The sequence below is a fragment of the Octopus sinensis genome, linkage group LG5, assembly GCF_006345805.1.
Source record: "Octopus sinensis linkage group LG5, ASM634580v1, whole genome shotgun sequence".
Classification (NCBI taxonomy): domain Eukaryota; kingdom Metazoa; phylum Mollusca; class Cephalopoda; order Octopoda; family Octopodidae; genus Octopus; species Octopus sinensis.
The window spans coordinates 116843753-116863555 of NC_043001.1; the positions used below are offsets into that span (position 1 = coordinate 116843753).

General features: G+C 35.4%; 1 protein-coding gene across 2 annotated transcripts in view; it reads left to right on the plus strand.

Moving 5' to 3' along the window:
* The window catches only part of LOC115211976 (CD151 antigen), a 56011-nt gene extending 36633 nt beyond the window's left edge, over positions 1 to 19378 (plus strand). For both annotated transcript variants that reach the window (XM_029780750.2, XM_036503009.1), the window contains exons 4-9: positions 5423 to 5497; positions 6973 to 7092; positions 9248 to 9320; positions 13047 to 13189; positions 14270 to 14353; positions 15896 to 19378. In XM_029780750.2, coding sequence (XP_029636610.1) covers positions 5423 to 5497; positions 6973 to 7092; positions 9248 to 9320; positions 13047 to 13189; positions 14270 to 14353; positions 15896 to 15982 — 582 coding nt within the window. In that variant the 3' untranslated portion in view covers positions 15983 to 19378. The remainder of the gene's footprint in view (positions 1 to 5422; positions 5498 to 6972; positions 7093 to 9247; positions 9321 to 13046; positions 13190 to 14269; positions 14354 to 15895) is intronic.
* The last annotated feature ends 425 nt before the right edge of the window (positions 19379 to 19803 follow it).

Consider the following 19803-nt stretch of genomic DNA (forward strand, 5'->3'; position numbering starts at 1 on the left):
ACCTGTTATCATGAAACCTCAAGATAAAATACCTACTTACTAAATTAGTATACACTAGCATAGTAATGATAATAACTAAAATGATAACAATCCTTTCTACTATAAGCATAAGGCCTGAAATTTTAGGGGAGGGGACTAGTTGATTACACCGACACCTGTGATCAACTGGTACTTAATTTGTTGACCCTGAAAGGATGAAAGGCAAAGTTGACCATGTCAGAATTTGAACTCAGAACATAAAGACGAATGAAATGCCATTAAGCATCTTACCCAGCAAGCTAATGATTTTGCCACCATGATGCCCTCACTAAAATGATATTAATGATTATAAGAATTACTAAAATAGTAATAACAACACAAATAAACATAATAATAATAATAATAATAGTAGTAGTAGTAATAATAATAGCCCTTTCTACTAAAAGTACAAGGCCTAATAATAATAATAATAATAATGATAATAATAAACCATCCCTATTGGATAAATATGCCTTATTTCATTAATATAAACAATAATAATCATCTCTTTCATAGGCACAAAGCCAGAAATGTCTGGGAGAGTAACTGTTGATTATATTAGCCTGGTACCATATGTATGTTATTTGCCTGGTACTTCATTTTATAGACCCCAGAGACATGACAGACACAGTTGACTTTGGTGGGATTTGAACTCAGATCATAAAGAGCCAGAAGAAATACCATGAGGTTTTTTATTTTTTAGTGTCATAAAGGTGGCAGTGACAAACGGTCATTACAGAAACAAGCTTCATAAAATGTACTGATTTCCACAGAAATCAGATGAATGAGATAAAAAAAAGGAATAATAGCATACCCAATGCACAAATGTGTGGTAGTCCCCAGAGAGGTGGAGTGCTACCTAGGACCAATCAAAGAACTTCCACAGATCCTGCATTACTCTGGTTCTGCTTGTTCTGACTAAATGCCTTTTCCCAACTTCCCAGCTGTCATTCTCTCAGGTCTAGAAGGACTGTCTTCACTCCTTCCAGTTGCACTCACTGCACAACAATTTCATGATAGATTTTTAAGATGGGCAGGTGAGAAATGTTGAAGGAAGGTATAGTTGATTAGATAATTACCACGAACCTTCCTTCTAGTACTTGACTATTAGTGGAGTAGCAAAATCAATAGTGTTGTACTGGTGGTTCTCCTTATACATTGTGATGACCCTTTATGTCTATACCCTGAGACAGCTTTACCAGTTCTTCTGGTATTGCAGCTTTGAGAAAATAACAATAACAAATGTGCACTTGGAATATTTAGAAGTACCAAAAATAGTTAGCTAAATGAAAGATAGCTAAGGCTTTAATTTGTCTTTTTATGCTTTTACTTTTATCTCAGTGTCTAGAATCTGCCTGTGATATGGTGCTGTCCTGAAGGATGTTTTTCATTGACTATGTTGACCTCAGTACTGATTTTTAAGTCTGGTCCTTATTATAGTAATTTCTATTTATCACACCTTTAAGGAACAAGTTTTTTTTTTTCAAGTAGTGTCGAATGTAAAAACGCACATAAACAAAATCACACACACATATACACTTGTCTATGTGCACGAGTGAGTGTGTGTGTGTGTTTGAATGTGAGTGTGTGTGTGTGTGTTTGAATGTGAGTGAGTGTGTGTGTATTTCAAAATGTGTAAGTATTGACAACAAGATCACTTGGCCTTAAAAACCTTGTCTCACATTCCTGGCCAATCTATGCAAGCATGGAAAAACATACATTAAAAAATGAATAAGTGTGTGTTTGCTGTGATAGAAGACACTTGTCCAAAGTGCCATGCAGTTGGATTGAACCTTAGACCATGTGGCTGCAAAAGGAACTTATGGTCATGTCTGTATCTATGTTAATTTCAAGAAATTATTGTCAGTATATGCTGAATTTTAGGCCTGTAAAAATGCCTTGCTCTATAATGATCATTATTTAATGTCCATTTTCCAAGCTGGCATGAGTTGGATGGTTTGACCAGAGCTGGGAAGCTGGAGAGCTGCACCAGGTTCCAGTCTGACTTGACTTGATTCTACAGCTGGATACCCTTTCTAACATCAACCACTTTACAGTGTGTTGGGTGCTTTTCATGTGGACTGGCACAGGTGCCTTTTACAGGTGCTCTTTATGTGGACTGATACAGGGGCTTTTAATATTGACCAGCATGGGTGCTTTTTTATGTGAGCTGGCAAAGATAAAAGATATTAAGATGAGAATAAGTAAGGCAAGGACTGCTTTTCACCTGTTAAAAAAAGTATGGAGCGCAAGTGTAATTTCAATAAAGGACAAAATAAGAATTTTTAACACTAATGTAAAAGCGGTGTTATTGCATGGGGCTGAGACATGGCGAACAACAGTTAAGTAAAATAAGCAATTACAATCATTCATCAACAGGTGATGTGCAGTATACTTAAAAGTAGATGGCCCTAACACATAAGCAATATGGAGCTATGGCAAAGAACAAATGAAGTTTCGATTAGGGAGCAAATATTTAAGAAAAAGTGGAAGTGGATTGGTAGCACAATTAGAAAAGACACACCAAATGTAGCGAAAAGTGCTTTACAGTGGAAACTGGATGGATATAGAAGGAGAGGTAGTAGGTCAACACAAAGGGAACTAGAGAAAGGGGGACATTCATGGCAGAGTATAAGTACAGAAACAAAAAATTATGCGACATGGAATTCAACTATAAGTGGCCTATACTCCGCGTTGGAGGGCTAAAGGCAGGAAAGAAAAAAAGATAAAAGAAATAATGTAAGAAATATGATTCAGGTGTTGTAAAAATCTTTTCCAATTATAGTCTATTTTTTAAGCTGCTATTGTGATAATATAAATATCTTCAAACAGGTACTCTTTCAAAATTCTTTCAAAGCAAAGATACAGTGTTACTAATATGAAGTCTTGTCTACAACACGTTAGAAGTCTGCACTTACTTGAATATCTCGGTTTTGAATACTGCTGATGTTTAGTTGGAAGAATTTTCAAAAGGATGTTGGTTTAAGTATATTTGTGTTAAGAAAACAACTTAAAAATAGATTCTATAATTGCAAAACATTTTAACACCTGATTCATATCTCCTACATTGTTTATTTCAATTGTCTTTGCTAATTACTATTCATTTTACTTTTCCGTTATGAGTAAAGGCGTTTTTCATTTTCAAAATAGTAAATATATCAGTTTATATAAATTGTCTGCAAAAGACACTACTGCTAACTGAAGAGGTTGTACTATCATTCTTTTAACTGAGTTTATTAAGTGATACTGGGAGATGATTATACCAGTCCCTAAATATTCTTCTAGCTTTTCCTGTTTTGAGTTCAAAGGCTGCCGAGCCAACTTTGCTTTTTATTTATTCAGGTTTAGTAAAATAAGTACCAGTGAAGTACTGGGGTCAATGTAATCAATCAACTTACGCTCTTCCCCTAAAATTGTTGGCCTTGTGCCAAAATTTGATGCCTTTATTGTTATTAAGGTGGCGAACTGGCAGAATTGTTAATGTGTCAGACAAAAAAATACTTAGTGGCATTTCTTCTAGCTCTTTATATTCTGAATTCAAACACCATTGAGGTCAACTTTGCCTTTTATCCTTTTGGTGTCAGTAAAATAAAGTACCAATCAATACCCAACAAATGAAGTGAGTTCATGGCTCGCAGGACGGCCTGCTGTGCTAACCTTGGATCGTAGAGTGACCCGCTGTTCTTGAGGAGACCTGTTGAGTCAAGTACATCAACACCAACATCAAAATAAAAATCAAATGGAAATTGTAGTTAAGATACCCGTGCTGGTGACACGTAAAAAGCACTGTTCGAACGTGGCTGATGTCAGTGCCGCCTGAATGGCGCCTGTGTCAGTGACACATAGAAAGCACCAACCGATCGTGGCTGTTTGCCAGCCTCCTCTGGCCCCTGTGCTGGTGGCACGTAAAAAGCACCCACTACACTCACGGAGTGGTTGGCGTTAGGAAGGGCATCCAGCTGTAGAAACATTGCCAGATCAGATTGGAGTCTGGTGCAGCCTCCTGGCTTCCCAGACCCTGTCCAACCCATGCTAGTATGGAAAACGGACGTTAAACGATGATGATGATGATTAATACTGAAATCCCACTGAAACCAACCTTGCCTTTCACTCAGCCCCTAAAATAATGTAAAAGTCAAGTGCTGGGGTTGATGTAATCGACTTGCACCCCTCCTCAAAATTGCTGTTCTTGTGCCAGATTTGGATAGAATTGTTATTATTTCAAAGAATTGTTAACATGCTGTGCAAAATGCTTACTGGCACTTCATCTCTCTTTATGTTTTTTGAGTTCAAATTTTGCTGAGGCCAACTTTGCCTTTCATCCTTTTGGGGTTGAAATTAGTACAAGTTGAGCATTGGGGTTGATGTAATCAAATAGTCCCTTCCCCACAAATTTTCAGGCCTTGCGCATTTAGTAGAAAGGATTATTATTATTATTATAATTATTATTATTATTACTAGCTGGACCCGTGTAAACTTCACGGAAAACATAAAAAATGTAAGCGTCTGTAAATTGTGTTGTGGTGCCATGAGAAATGTTTCTATATTGTGACAGTTAGAGAATATAGAAAGAAGTGTAAAACCGATAACTATATAATCCAACCAAAATATTTCAGTTATGTAAACGTAAACAGAATTACTATTTAACCTTAAAATACATCGTACATATTCAAAGAACTTTCTTGGTTTAGAGGTACGGAACATTCTTCTGGTATTTTATACTTTTACTTGTTTCAGTCATTTGACTGTGGCCATGCTGGAGCATTGCCCTTAAGTTGAAGAAATCGTCCCCTGGACTTATTTCCTGTAAGCCTGGTGCTTATTTTATCAGTCTCTTCTGCCGATCAGCTAAGTTATGGGAATGCAAACACACCAACATCGGTTATGAAGTGATGATGGCAGTACACACACACACACACACACACACACACACACACACACACACACACACACACACACACACACACACACACATATATATATTTGGGGTACCAAGGAGGCATGACAAAGACAAAGAAATTTTCACAACTGTCAGCTTGTACACACTGAAGTTCAGCTTGCCCAGGCTGCCAGCAACCCTAGGGCTGGCCCTGACTTGGGGGTTAACCTTGCAACTGATGGACATCCTGTCCAGGAGAAAGTTTTGTACTTTAGGTCACCTAATAACCTTGGAAACTCATTTGAGCTCCAGTCTCATGAAATAGAAATTTTCCTTGGCCTTAGAAATATAAGGAATATGAAGTTTAACTAAAGAAAATTCAAACTAGTCTTTAAATGGAACATCTCAGAGATAGTAAATATTTTTTAATAATTCATGTTTGTTATTATTTTGTGGTAGTTTGTTTTTTAAAATACATAATTTTTATTCTTTGTTTCTAATTGTTAAAATATTTTTTCATTTCAGTATTTCATAATATTACTGTTTATTTTCGTATTCCTGGTAATTGCTTCTATTTTGGCTGTCGTGTTCCGTGGAGAGGTAAGATATCTTTATGCATCATCCTCATTTTATGTTTGTTTTTTCTCATGCTGTCAGGGTTTGGATGGGTCTTTGTTCTAACATTCATGAAAAGTGAAGAACACATTGAATACGGTTCAAAATGCATCAGCACTCGAGAAAATAATGTGATGGTCAAGACTAGATACATTTTTAGGCTCCCACTGAGCCAAACTGCAAATCTAGTTTCATTTCTTGAGATTAGCTTTCACAACTTCTTTCTGTGTTTCTGATTATTCCCTCTTTTACACTCTTGTACTTGAATTTTTTGGTACCTCCTCACTGAACTGTTATCCTTCATATACAAAACGTACCAATTGCCCTTTCCTTCTACTACCAACACATTTTGTAGAATTGAAAATTGTGATCACCATCTGTGGCAATCAAAACCTTTTGACACGTCAAAACTTAGTAGAAAGCAATCTGCACACAGCTTGCTTGGACTGTACCTGACATTACTACAATGTCACATAAACTGTCAGAAATAGTAGCCAAATATCCATCAAATTACACACATCTGAATGTCTTGTAAAGAAAGGGACATATTAAATAATGTGGACTTCAATACACAATGCCCCCAAAATTCTCCCTCACCCAGCCTATTCCACAGGTATCTTTCTGAATAATAGCTACTTTTTCTAGCATCTTGACAACAAGAGCCTTCAACAACCAAGCAGCTCAAAATGCCTTTGAAGAATTTAGTTGTTCCAAGACTCCAGAATTTCGTGCTGCTGCAATGAGTAGACTTGTCTCTTGTTGGCAATGCCTTTTACTCTCACTACTTTGTTTTATAATGTTTATTTCTATTTTTATACTTTTTGAACTATTGCACTTTCATTCCTCTCTCTCTCTCTCTCTCTCTCTCCTGTGTCATTTACTCCCTTGTCCTTCTCTTCTGTCTGTCTGTCTGATGTATAATAACTTATATAATAATGAAATTATTGTATACAGTGCTCAGGTGCACCACAACTGCACAGGTGCACCACAACGTGTCATATTGCACCTCTTATATTAATTCTCCTGTATCTTTCTTTTATACTCTCTCTCTCTCTCTCCACACACACACACATAGTCTAAAGTATGAGTGGAGAAACCAACCAACCACCCAACCAACATTTATAGTGGCTATTACTATACAGACATCAAGATCGCATTTGCTTTCTTTGGTTAAAGCCCAATACAGTAGACAGCTGTCATGTATTGGATACTGGATTGATTCTGTTATTTTTGCCCAATTTACAACAAAATTGTGTATCACAACATCAGAGAAAATATCATGCATGACTTATTGTGGCTCTATACATTCAATGTTTAGCTTTTCATCCTTCTGGGATCAATAAAGTACCAGTCAATTATTGTGGTAATTGACTGCCCTTCCCCTAAAAATTGCTAGTTTTGTGTGCTTAAATCAGAAATTATTGTTGTTATTATTAATTTAACTATGTCATTTATTTTAGTTAGAAGATGTCATGTCGAAATCCATGGGAGAAACTCTGATAAAGCAATATGGTAATGATATTGAACGAAATGCAGAGAACAGGGCCGTCACTAAAGCTTGGGATCTTACACAAGAAAGGGTAAGTGTTGGCAAATCACTCATGAATAACATGTTGGTAAGAGCACAAAAATACACACAACACCACACAGCCAAGCTAATGTAGGAGCCTCTGAACCTGCTAAATATAGCAGCCATATCTCTCTTTAATCAGGCCCCAGTTATGGAAGGACATACTAGATAATATGTGAAAAGAATCAATGGAATGCTGTTGATCATATTTCTGCTCAATCTTGGCAATCTGTAGTCAATATATATGCACACTACTTGCCCCATATGACATTGCATCGCTTTTCATGACTTAATATCAAAGTAGTATATGAAAAGCAAGTTAGCCTAGCAGAGACCATACTTCTATTGACTTGTGCCAAATTTATAGGCATAAATCCTGTAAATATTAGAGGAAAGATGAATTCAAAACTGTGATATTCAGGACTCATTTAAAGGCATTAACATTGCAATGAAGTGAAATTACCCCCACCCCACCAAAGAAGCAAAAAGAAAAGGAATAAGTGGCTGAAGTCCAGTTGCTTATTATCACTTCAATGTATGACTTTGTATATTGTTTTTAATGAAGATGAAAATGTTCCAAAGTGTCTATTCAATGGAGAACTAGTTTCTGGGAAAATGCCCACTTACAAACTTGAAGTCGAGATAGAAATACTCCTTCAGATGTGATCTGGAAAAGGGGAAAATTTTGGAATGCTGGGAAATTATTGCAATTGATAAAACATCATCGATAAAAGCTAAACTCGATATATAACAATAACAAAATTATTGTATACAGTGCTCAGGTGCACCACAACTTGTCAAAAGTGTGTATAAAGTATATGCAGTAATGTACAAATGTCTGGAAAGTGAACAGTATATGAGTCAGATACATGCTTGCATGTGTATGGAGGGGAGGAAATCAGGTGTAGTGTTGGCGAATCTCAGAAAGCATGGAAGTATTGAAGGATGCAGTGCTCCGACAACTAAGAACTGATGCCGGCAGTTTGTTCCATGCTTCAGCAACTCTCAGCATGAAAAAATGTTTCCTGAAGTCATGGGAGCTGTGCTGTTTTCTGACTTTGTAAATATGCCCACGGGTGTTAGATGGGTGGAGTTTGAAAAAGTGCTCAGAGTTATTGTTTGTAAGATGGTTAATAATTTTATGGGTGTCTGCCAAGTCAGCTGCCAGACGTCGGAGTTTCAATGTGTCCATGCCCAGGGAAGTAAGGCAATGTATCCGTGCATTTGGAAGAAAATTTGCATTTAAACATGCAAAGAATTTGAAATGTCATGCAAATAAACAAAGTCCTATTGATATCACTTATCCTTTCAAATGTTCAGCTTGTAACTGAATTTGTCTTTTTAATGCTGGTTTTGTTAACCATTCAAAGATAGATGAACCAAAGCAACCACACTGGATTAACGATTAAGTAAAATAAGCACATGCTTAGGGCATGAAGGGAAGTGGTGGTGGTACCGCGGATATGGTAAATAGTTTACAGCACAAAAGAAACTGCTTTAAACTTGCTAAAATAATATTCAGTGTGGTTTATATGACTGGAAATATAATTTCAAAGTGTTCATGGTGTCATAGAGAGGGTCTGATCAAGGACCTCGTGATTAAAAAAAAGTAGAAAACCAAAAGACTGATTGAACAAAACTATGGTCTGAAAATGTAACCCATGATTATCCTACCCATAAATTTACACTTGATCTAATTTTATGCTCTTCCAACACAATGAATTGACCTTGTCTATGTTTTTCCTACCACAATGTTTTCAAAAGTTATATGTGTGTGTGTGTGTGTGTGGGGGGTTCTAGTAGCATATTTAAAAAGTTTTATGATGTCAATACCTACCAACAATATTGTTCTTCCATTGTGACAAATAAAATAATCGTGACCAAAGAATGTCTGGGTATTTAGATCCACTTCAAAGACAGCATCTTAGCTTCTTGTATCTGTGACTCTTCAGCAACCATATTTATTATTTCTGCTACACTTCGGCAAACAGAAGGTTTGCACAGTAAATCGAACTTAGCAAAAGTACACCACATAAGTATTGTAGATATATTCTGTAATTAATTTTAGCTTAATCAGTATTTAATTAGTTATCTAAGTAATTCTCTAATTATATTTTGTTATGCTTAATTATTTACACCTATCTTTTGATTTAATCTTTCTTCAGTTGGAATGTTGCGGAGTAGATTCAAGAGGTTGGGAAATATACAGAGAATCTCGCTGGTACCGTGACCAACCCAGTAAGTTTTTTGATTTTTCTTGATGTTTTGTTGAAAATAAACTCTTTTGCATAGAAGGAAAAGTAAATCCTATTGATGATGTTGTGTGACCCCAGATCAACTGTAGCCAAACAGATAATAATTAAGGACATTATAATCGTGACCATCCCCATTAATTTTTAGGATTATCAAAGACTATAGTATCTAATGTATCCCTGCTTTTGTTCAAGATGGTAGAATATTCTTGTTGGCTTAAAATTTCATTCTTGTCTGTATTTTTAGGGGGTTTATTTTAATTTTTTCTCTTGTCATGAAATAAGTCTTTTATCTGTGCTTCAGTACAAACCATCAGTGATTCTTCCTAAATGGGCTGAGATTTGAATTAGCTGAATATTGGTTTCAAATTTTGGCACAAGGCCAGCAATTTTGGAGGAGTTGATTACATCAACCCTAGTGCTCAACTTGTTGTCCCTGAAAAGATGAAAGCAAAGTTGTCCATGGCAGAATTTGAATTCAGACCGTAAAGATGGACGAAATGCCACTAAGCATTTTCCTGGCCCGCTAACAAGTTTGCCAACTCACTGCCTTAAATCAGTTGAAAATTAAAATTGATTCTTCCTTTTTTTATCACACGGTATGATAGGACTAGGACCAGTGTTTAGTTCTGGTTACCAATAATACAAGGAAGTTGTCAGATAAATCTTTCACCAGATGTGAGGCTTGTACAGGGAACATATTTTTTTGGCTAAAGAGAAAATTGAACTAACACCTCAATTAGCTAAACATTCATTAGGTCTGCAATGTTGCAACAGAGAATTTTACCTCCCTATGATACCTATTAGGACTAGGTAAACCTGGTTATTCAGAGTTAAATGTCCTGGTTTGTATATTCCTTATTACAACACTTTGGACATGTTATAAACTGCTAAGTATTGAGGGACGACCTAGGTAGGTAGATAGTATTGCTAACTTGGTCATCTTTAGATCTCTGATTCAATGTTTTGTGATTTGATAAGTTGAAGAAGAACAGTAGCTGTCTCTTCTTGGTTAGGGCCTTTGAGATTGTAGTGAAGAAACAGAAGAACTGACAACCCTTATGTTGAGAGAACTGACAACCCTTATATTCAAGTCTGGAAAATGAAGCAATCTTGAACTTTACTGGTCCTTGGAAATTGTAGCAGAAAAATAGAAGAATGGCAGTCATAAGCTTTTTGTTGAAGTTTTGCAACTGAAACAAGTAAAAGAAGAAACTCTGGCCTCTTTGTAGAGTCTTCAAAGCTGTATTGAGGAAATGGACGGAAAATGTCTGACCTTTTACAGGGCTTCCAAGAATATTGGGAAAACAAGAAGAAACAATAATCTCTTTATAGAACCTTTGAAACTGTAGCAGGGAAGAAAGTACTGACCTTTTTGTTTTAGGATTTTTGAGGCTGTAGAAGGGAAGAAAGAAGAAACTTGTAGTTTATAATTTGACTGGAGACCTGATCAGAATGGACTCTGCTAAATGCATCCAGGAAACGGTTGGTAGTATTAACTTGGGCAAGAGATTGTCTATCATTGAAAAGAACCCTGGACATCCCCCCACCAAAAAAAAAAAATTATAAACCATCTCAGTTATAAGCCAATCAACAGGATTCCCCGGTTTCTTTCTACTCTATTTTACTCAAAGTTTATGTTGACTCCATATCAAATTATAAAGACAGTCCAGTGTGGTGTACAGTGGGATGTAATTCTAGACCATGTTATTGTGAATATCCATGCTTACAGCTTTTCATACATAATACAACAAAATCATATTCACACACAACACACATGACAATCCCCAAATATTTTAAAGTCTTTATCTGTGCCTTTCTTTTCATGTTAAATATTTGTAGATCTGTTTGTGTATCTTTCAGTTATGTCTGTGTATTTACATAAGCCAGTAAGCATGTATTCTTACATAATACTTTTTAACTCTATTTCTTATTTTCTGCTTATCTATTTGTACACAAATTTGTGAATGCCTCAGTTTATGTCCTGAGGTCCTTTTTTCTTTTTACAATTTTTGAAATGTTTTTAGTTATTGCTGTTTAGGCTTAAAGTTGGTTATCTCTCATCAAAGACTTTTTGATTATCTTGAATTTTTTCAAACACAGAGTATCTAGGACTACATTTTCTAATGCAGTGGTTCTCAATCCTGAAGGCATGTGGCCTAGCAGTTAGGGTGATAAGGTCATGGGTTCAATTCCTGGACTGGGTGGTACATGTTTTTGATCAGGTTACACCATTTCACCATGTTACTGTCTACTGGTACTGTTTTCTCTCTCCTGTTGTCACATCCTGGGTATGCTGCTGCTGTCATAAGTGAGGGGGCCAAGGGAATGAGTGTGTGTGTGTGTGTCTGGTTGCAACAACATAGGCACCTCCAGCAAGCATGGTATGTACTACTAAGCCACTTCACTTGTGAGTAACAGCTGGCTAAAGTGCATCATAATCTTTTTGGCTTAGTGGCACACTGGAGATAAAAATATAATTACTGGTACACTTAGTTTAAAAAAGCACAATTAAAAAATTCAGGAAAAATGTATAAAAAATACCTAAAAAAACCCCAACTTAAACCTTGTTTTATGTTATACTTGTTTATAGCAAAATTACGAATAGTAAGGCTTTTAACATGCTCAAGCATAGATTTGCTGCAGCCCCGAATTGTATATTTAGAAATCTGTAGAACACTTAAATACCTCTTGCAATCAGTGCTGCCTCCTGAGCTTGTTAGGCAGTTGCCCAGGAGCTCCAAGAGTCTAGTAGCCTAAAGCAGATCTATGTATTATAGCTTGATTCAATAAATGCTATAAGCCTTTGTGCATTTTTTTTGTCTGGTGGGTTGTGGTAGTGCTATAATGTTCTATAGGTCCACTGATTTGATGTATCTTTTTTTTTTTGAGATGCTAAGGTATTATTTAAGTGAGATTTAATTGCTAATTTTAGCAGGTCAAGCCATTGCACTGAAGCTTCTGCATCAGCTAGTGTTGGTCATGATTTGCTTCAGGTTAGCCATAACAAAGCAGACATTATGAGACACTCCTTATGTGACTGACCAATCTCTAATGTTTTTCATTATTTTGTTTAAACTACAAGGGAGGTCTGAGAGAGTGTTTGTGCTTGTTTGTGACTACATAAGCACCTAAAGCAATTAGCGAAAGCATGGTATTTGTTATCAAGTCATGCTCATTTGTGAGTGATAGCTATAGTCTTTTTTTCCCCACCTATCTCCCTCTATGGTCGGCTTTTGGTGGATGAGGGAATTGGATACCACTGCTCTTATTGGTGTTTCTTGACATGACACAGGTTCATCTAGAATTTGTTATTCTGCCACCACTGAAATAAACAAATATAACCACATGCTCTAAAGTGGTTTATGAGTAAATGATATAGGGTTGAGGAAACCTTTTAGTCTTGTCATGGATATTACAACCCTTCTAATGCTGGTGTCATGATATATAACAACCAGTACACTCTGTAAAGTTGTTGTGTTAGGAAAGATGCCCAGTCACAGAAACCAAGCAAAAAAAAGAAAAAACAAGATGTGACCCTCCAATCCATTTAGGAGACTATTAATGATTGGCTCAACCTATGCTAGCATGAATAAGAAATGATGATGTTGAAATGAAAAAATTAAATTCTCTGGCGTTATTTTATCGTCACTTTTTCCATGCTAATTAGGGGAAAAAATGTAAAATTCTTCTTCTCAATATTTTCCTCTAGACACTGCCATCAAGTTCGTACCTGTTTCCTGTTGTAAAAATATTCATGTCAACAGAATAACTAGGACGAGGCACTGCCAAGAAACCACTATGGGTCCACCTGCTGTTACAGAAGGTGGCAAAAATGACTATTTATTTTATCAGGTAAACTTTCTCTAATTATTTTTTCATGTTTTTTTTCTTTAAAAATATTTCAACTGTAACAAAGATTAGAAATATGTTTTAATTTTTCCAAATTTAGTGATTAAAAAAAATCTAATTGCTCAAACAAAAACCAGTTTTACATTTTTAAAAATTCTGTTAGTGTCATCCCCAAAATGTGTTCCTGATCTAACACACATAGAGCTATCTTCCTCAAAACCATTAACTAGACTATCTTACCTATTATATATCTTATATGGACTATTGGCTAGTGATGTGTCCTAATGAAAAATATGAAGTAGCATCAAAAAGTTCCTGGACTAGTTGTGTTTAATAAAAAATAACTTACGATATTTATCTAAGTTTTAGCATCATCTCCTTTGAAATAGTCACTCTATACAGCAATACACTGGTCCCAGAATTCCCACCACTTTTGGAATCCTGTCTGGAAGTAGTATTCACTCTTGATCTCATCAACAGAGTTAAAATGGTGACCTTTGAGCTGCATTTTCATCTTGGGGAAGAAATGAAAGTCAGCACATGCTAAATCTAGAAATAGGGCAGCAGGTGCGGTAGTGATACCTTGTTGTTTTGGGGGGAAGAAACTTATGAGTAGGGAGAGTTAGGGGACAGAGTGCATTGTCATCATGAAGAATCCAATTCTTTGCACTCCACAAATCCAGTCGTAAAAATAAATGAATAAAACGAAAAATATATACAATTGGTTAAAGTGTGTTATTTTTCACCTGCCGGCTTTAAAGACTAGACCCACTCTCAATTGCATTGCCTATATTGCCCTTAATTTGAATATAATGAAATTATTGTATACAGTGCTCAGGTGCACCACAACCCTTCTTGGATTTATTCTTATTGGAGTTATCCCCCTTACTTATTAGCTTAGATTTCAAACACTCTTAGAGGGACTTTTCCCACCTTTTTAATTGCATGTATAATATCGATATAGTAATTCTAATGTGAGAACCAACCCTATTTATAGCAGCATTCCTCCTATTTGGGTTTCAACGAGGAAGTTTATTCAACATTTGGTAATTCCTTGCTCACACTGTATCTGTTTACTTTCAGGGCTGCTATGATGCTGCCTACACATTCGTGATGGATCAAGCTGGCATTCTTTTAGCGATTGGCTTTTCTTTCTCCATTGTTTTGGTGAGTATTAAGACATCATTTAAATGAATTTATGAATAAGACCGTCGTGTGTAATGTCAGCTTTCATAGAAGAGTTATGTACGAAAATGCCTTGTAACATCCTTCATACTTACTGTCTTAGATCTGTCATATACCTATAAATTCCATTAGGCTGGAGCTAATTCCAGCTTTCACGGCATATATGTGATCAAGAGTACAACACACCTCCATGAATGAGAAGCCTACCTACCTCAGAGTTAACCTCACCCTCCATAGTTGCTGGTACTCGTTTTCAACTAAGTGGACTAGAACAGTGTGAAATGATGTTTTGCTCAAGAAGACAACATGCTACTTGGTTTGAGAATCATAACCAGAATCCTACATTCATAAGTCCAACACCTTCATCTCATTAGTTAACGATATTTGTGCAACGAAAAGAAAACATTAGCCTAATAACTACTATTAATCTAATCTTGTCAAGTAGTAAGAGCAGTTCTGGACATGTTTCAGCCTTATTAGATCTCCTCAGTAAAGCAAAGGGTTTTCCATACTCCCCAGGTTGATAAGAGAATCACTGTATTGATTGAAATACAATAATGTGTATAAAGATGTATCAAAAGTTATAATGACTGGTAGAATTTTACCCATGGGTGCCACATTTTCATGCACTTTGTGTCCAGAAGTAATTTCCTCTAGGTTTTGATACCCTTTCTCTTTAAGGGTTTGTCTGGTGAAGCGGTCACTTCCTGTAGACCATTTTGGCTTTCTTAGACTAGGTCTTTTGGGGGTTGATAAAATAAGTACCAGTTGAGCACTAGGGTCAATATAATTGATTAGCAAGTTCTCGCTAAAATTATTGGTCTCATGCCAAAATTTGAAACTATTATTATTATTATTATTATTATTATTATTATGAAGGTAGTAAGCTGGCAGAATCATTAACTCGCTGGATTAAATGCTTAGCAGTACTTCGTCTGTCACTACTTTCTGTGTTCAAATTCTGCCGAGGTCAACTTTGCCTTCCATCCTTTTGGGGTTGATATATTAAGTACTAGTGAAACACTGGGGTTGATGTAATTGAATAAAACCTCTCACCCTAAATTTCAGGCCTTGTGCCTTTAGTAGAAAGGATTTTTATGAAGGTGGTGAGCTGGCAGAATTGTTAGCATGTTGGTCAAAAATGCCTATCAGCATTTCTTCTAACTCTGTATATTCTGAGTTCAAATTTTACCAAGACCTTTGCCTTTCATCTCTTCAGGATCAATAAAAATAAAGTAGCAGTCTAATACTAAGGTTGATGTAATTCAACTTACCCACTCCCAACAAATTGCTGGCCTTGTGCCAAAATTAGAAAGTATTATTTTATAGGGTCAGTGAATTGGAGAGAACAGTTCATGTCAGACAAAAATGCCTTGCAGAATTTTTTTGACTCTTTACATTCTCAGTGCCAATTCCACTGACTTCAACTTCGCTTTTCATCCCACCCAAAATTGATAAAATAAGCTATACCAGTCATTGTGTTTTTTATATTTTATTTGTTTTTCTTTTTGTTTTCTTTTCCAGATATGTGGTCTTGTACTATCACTTTGTCTCTTTAGATACATTAAACGGACCCCAACAGAGAACAGGGCGACTAGTGCACCACTTTAAATAAAGATTGATTGTCCAGCTTAATGTGTGAATATGTGTGTGTATATATATATGTATATACACACACATTTCTTAAAAATAAATAGACACCATATTTGAAAAAGATTTATTTCTAGAAACAAAATAATGTTATTTGATGCATTTAATTACTTAATCTAGTAATTAGTAGTCTTGCTTTGTGCAGTTTTTAATAATATAATCCTTTTTGGGCATCATACAAACGATTGGTGTCCATCAAGATAAAACAGTAGAATGAGGGTGTGTCTATTTACTTTTGAGATGTGTGTGTGTGTTTACATGTTTATAAATTCACACATGCATACATATGTATATCCATGTATATATGTTCAATACACACAAACAACATAATTGCATGTACAAATGTATGTAAGTGTGTCTATGATATATATATATATATATATATGTTTGGGTGTACAAATGGAATAGCATGTACTCAGTGCGTGTAGAGACTATTTATTTGTTCCAAGTTGATGATTCATTTCATTGCCAGTTTGAGTTTCTCACTTTTCTGCTTTTGTTTGTTCATATATATATATGTGTGTGTGTCTGTGTGTGTATACACACTATACACACACGCATACATGCATACCTTTGTCTGCTTACTGCTACAAAGGCACCTAAAACAATTAGCAAAAGCATGGTTCAAGCTTTCAGCTCATACTTATTTGTGTGTGACAGCTAATCTATATATATATATGTGTGTATATATATATATTTCGATTTATAAAGTAAGTTTGTTATTTTGTACATAAAAACTGAATTTTCTTTCTGCTTGTCATTAACTTAGTAACTAATTAAAGATTTGCTTAGTTATGATTCATTATCATCTGATGAAATCCAGCAATCTAAAGGTGTTGCTATTTCTCTCTCATCTTTTAGTGAGTGCATTGTTTTGAAAGATATCCATCACATGGCCCTTGTTGGGTATAGTTTATGATGACCATCTGGTTGACTTCATACACAGTCATCATCTCTCCCCCATTCTACTTGTAGGACTTACAACTGAAGCTTTACAAAGGGTCTTATCCCTACTGTATTGATTATTATTGATATTACTAGGGTGTAGTAGATTGGTGGAATTATTAGAGCTTTAGAAAATTGCCTTGTGGTATTCCTTCCAGTTCTTTATAGTTTAAATTTTGCCAAGATCAACTTTTGCCTCTTATCCTTTCATCCTTTCAAATAGATAAAGTATAGCATCAGTCAAGTAATGGGTTGATATTATCAACTATAATTCATCCCTCTAAATTTCTGACCTTGTGCCTATATTAAAAACAATTGCTATTATTCTGAGAGCCTGTTTGGAATTTTCTTGATTTTCTGAAATTCATTTGCTTCTAAAATTTAAAAATAGAGAAAAGGGAAAAATATTAAAAAAATAAACTTCTTGCAACAAGAGAACATGTGGAACTTAAATACTTCTGACAAAGTTGCTCTCTCGGTTGCTTTCATAGAAGTGGTTGTGATGTTTAGTTCTTGATCAAAGCAAATTGTTACCATCTCATGTTTGAGGGGTATAGTTTACATTATCTGATGTGCCTTTGCTTTTTTTGAAGAGGATGCTATTTATGGGATGTTTTTCTGCTATCTTTAACAGGTGTAATGTCCACTTATCCTTATTGGCTTGTAATAGTTTTGCAAAACTTTAGCTGTGAATATTACCACTTCTGTGAGATTTTCTCCTGTTCTGTAAAAATTGCTTTTAGAGTACAAACGACTTTTTTGCATGGAAGTTGCCTTCTCTTCAGAAATATTTTTTACTAATTCTTGTTGCTTCCTCTACAGCAATTTTCTTATGGATGCTGTCTTCTCATTAGACAGTTCCTCTCCAACAGTAATTACTGTATTAAAATTTCTTATGACAAAATTTATCAGGGTTTAGACTGTCATTTAGTTTAGTGTATTGTTGTTTGCCTCAAGTCAACTTTATCTAAAAGGACCTATGATCAAAGCTGTTCCAGCTGTAATCCTTTTTTAAGACAGTAGTGTGTGAGTTTAGGGAGATTTGACTGCTATTTCTAGCAAATCAGTTACTCATGTTAAGAGTGTCTCATTGTCAGACTAACTGTGGAAACATTAACAGCTTGCACTTCATCACTCTTATACAGTAAGCCAACAAAGGCACCTATGTATGGTTGCTTGAACTGTTAAAAATGGCAGCCAAATCTCCTTCAAATCTTTCCCTACCATTTTAAATATAAGAAGGACACATTCAATAAAATACTTGAAGTACATTGTATGAAAAGAAGAAAAATAGGATGATTATGATTGGAAGATTTTTGATAATGTGTCTGCTAAATCAGGGTTGACTTGGGTTAAACAACAACAAATCTGTTTATTTGTAATGTTGTTTAACTTTCTCTTACACAGTCAGTCTACTGTAAACAGTGGGAGCACTGCATGGTTAATGAGCATTTATTTTATGTTGCAATGTGGAATTCAAGTTTTCCTATAAACATGGGTCATTATAGAAATATTCACATTATAGCCATGTCTCAATCAATCCAATAATGACCATCCAAAGCAAAACCTTAATGTGAGTGAATTTTACAAAGAATTTTTCACAGCAACCACTGCAAAACAGTAAACTCCCAGAAAGTGGGTAGGCATGGGTCCATGTGGTTAAGGAGTGGGTCCATGTGGTTAAGGAGTTTGTAAGTGAAAATATATGAACCCTTTACGTGACACACAGCACAAGTATCTTGTAATAGAGCCTTCAATTGGCAATACATTAATTAGAATTTGATAGACAGAAACTCTGGAATCTCATTTGGGCATGCTAGAAGAGTGCATAAATGTTGGGTGTAAGTACATGTGTGCATGTGTATATGTTTGTATGAGTGTATGTGTGTGTGTCTGTATCTTTTGACATATATTGGAATGTTCTGTTAAACACCAGTCTGAGAACAAAGAAACCAATTCTCTGTGCTGACTCTTGTTGCTATCTTCATTAGAAAATATGGTGAACGAGTGATATTAGTTTATTGGAAAATTGTAACTAACAGCACCATTATTCATAAATCATGTATATAAAACTAAGTGAAACCCACACCAAGGTTTTACTTCCGCTTACTACAACATCATTTCTATAAATGCCTTCAGTGGAAAGTATGAATGTATCATCATTTTTCCCTTACTTCTCCCAACTCAAAAGGACTAATTGGACATCCCATAATATGAAATACCAAAACATTTGATTTTACGCATTATGTATTCTGCTGACAATTATGGGGCTCCTGACAAATTTAATTCTTGTCAGCCTTTTACTTATTTCTTCCCAATTTTCTATCCATGTCTTACCCATGTAAAATAAACTTTTCGCTCAAAGTGGAATCTAAGCAAAGAAATCAATAAACATGCTGACATATATCATTATTATTCCTTTACCAGTTTATTTCTTCTGTGAGAAAGATTAAAGGTTGCTAATCTTCAAAAGCTTTTATCTTTTTATTAGAGAGAGAGAGAGAGATTCTCTAAACTCCCCTCTTTTTTTTTTGCTGGTATTTTAAGTGCTATTTCAACTACATGGACAAAATTTATTTCCAAACCCTAAGTTTTTATTAATTTCAATATAACTTTTTGTCAGGTGCCGGTATGGTTCTGTGGTTAATAAATTTTCTTTGCAACCACTGTGTTCAGACCCACTATGTGGCACTTTGGTCAAAGAATCTTGAATTATAGTCATCGGTTGACTGTTGCCTTATGAGTAAATTTGATGGTTCTTCCATACAGATATAAACCGTGAAATGGAATTGAAACCTCAGGTGAACAGCCAGATTACACTTTTGCCTGGCAGTATA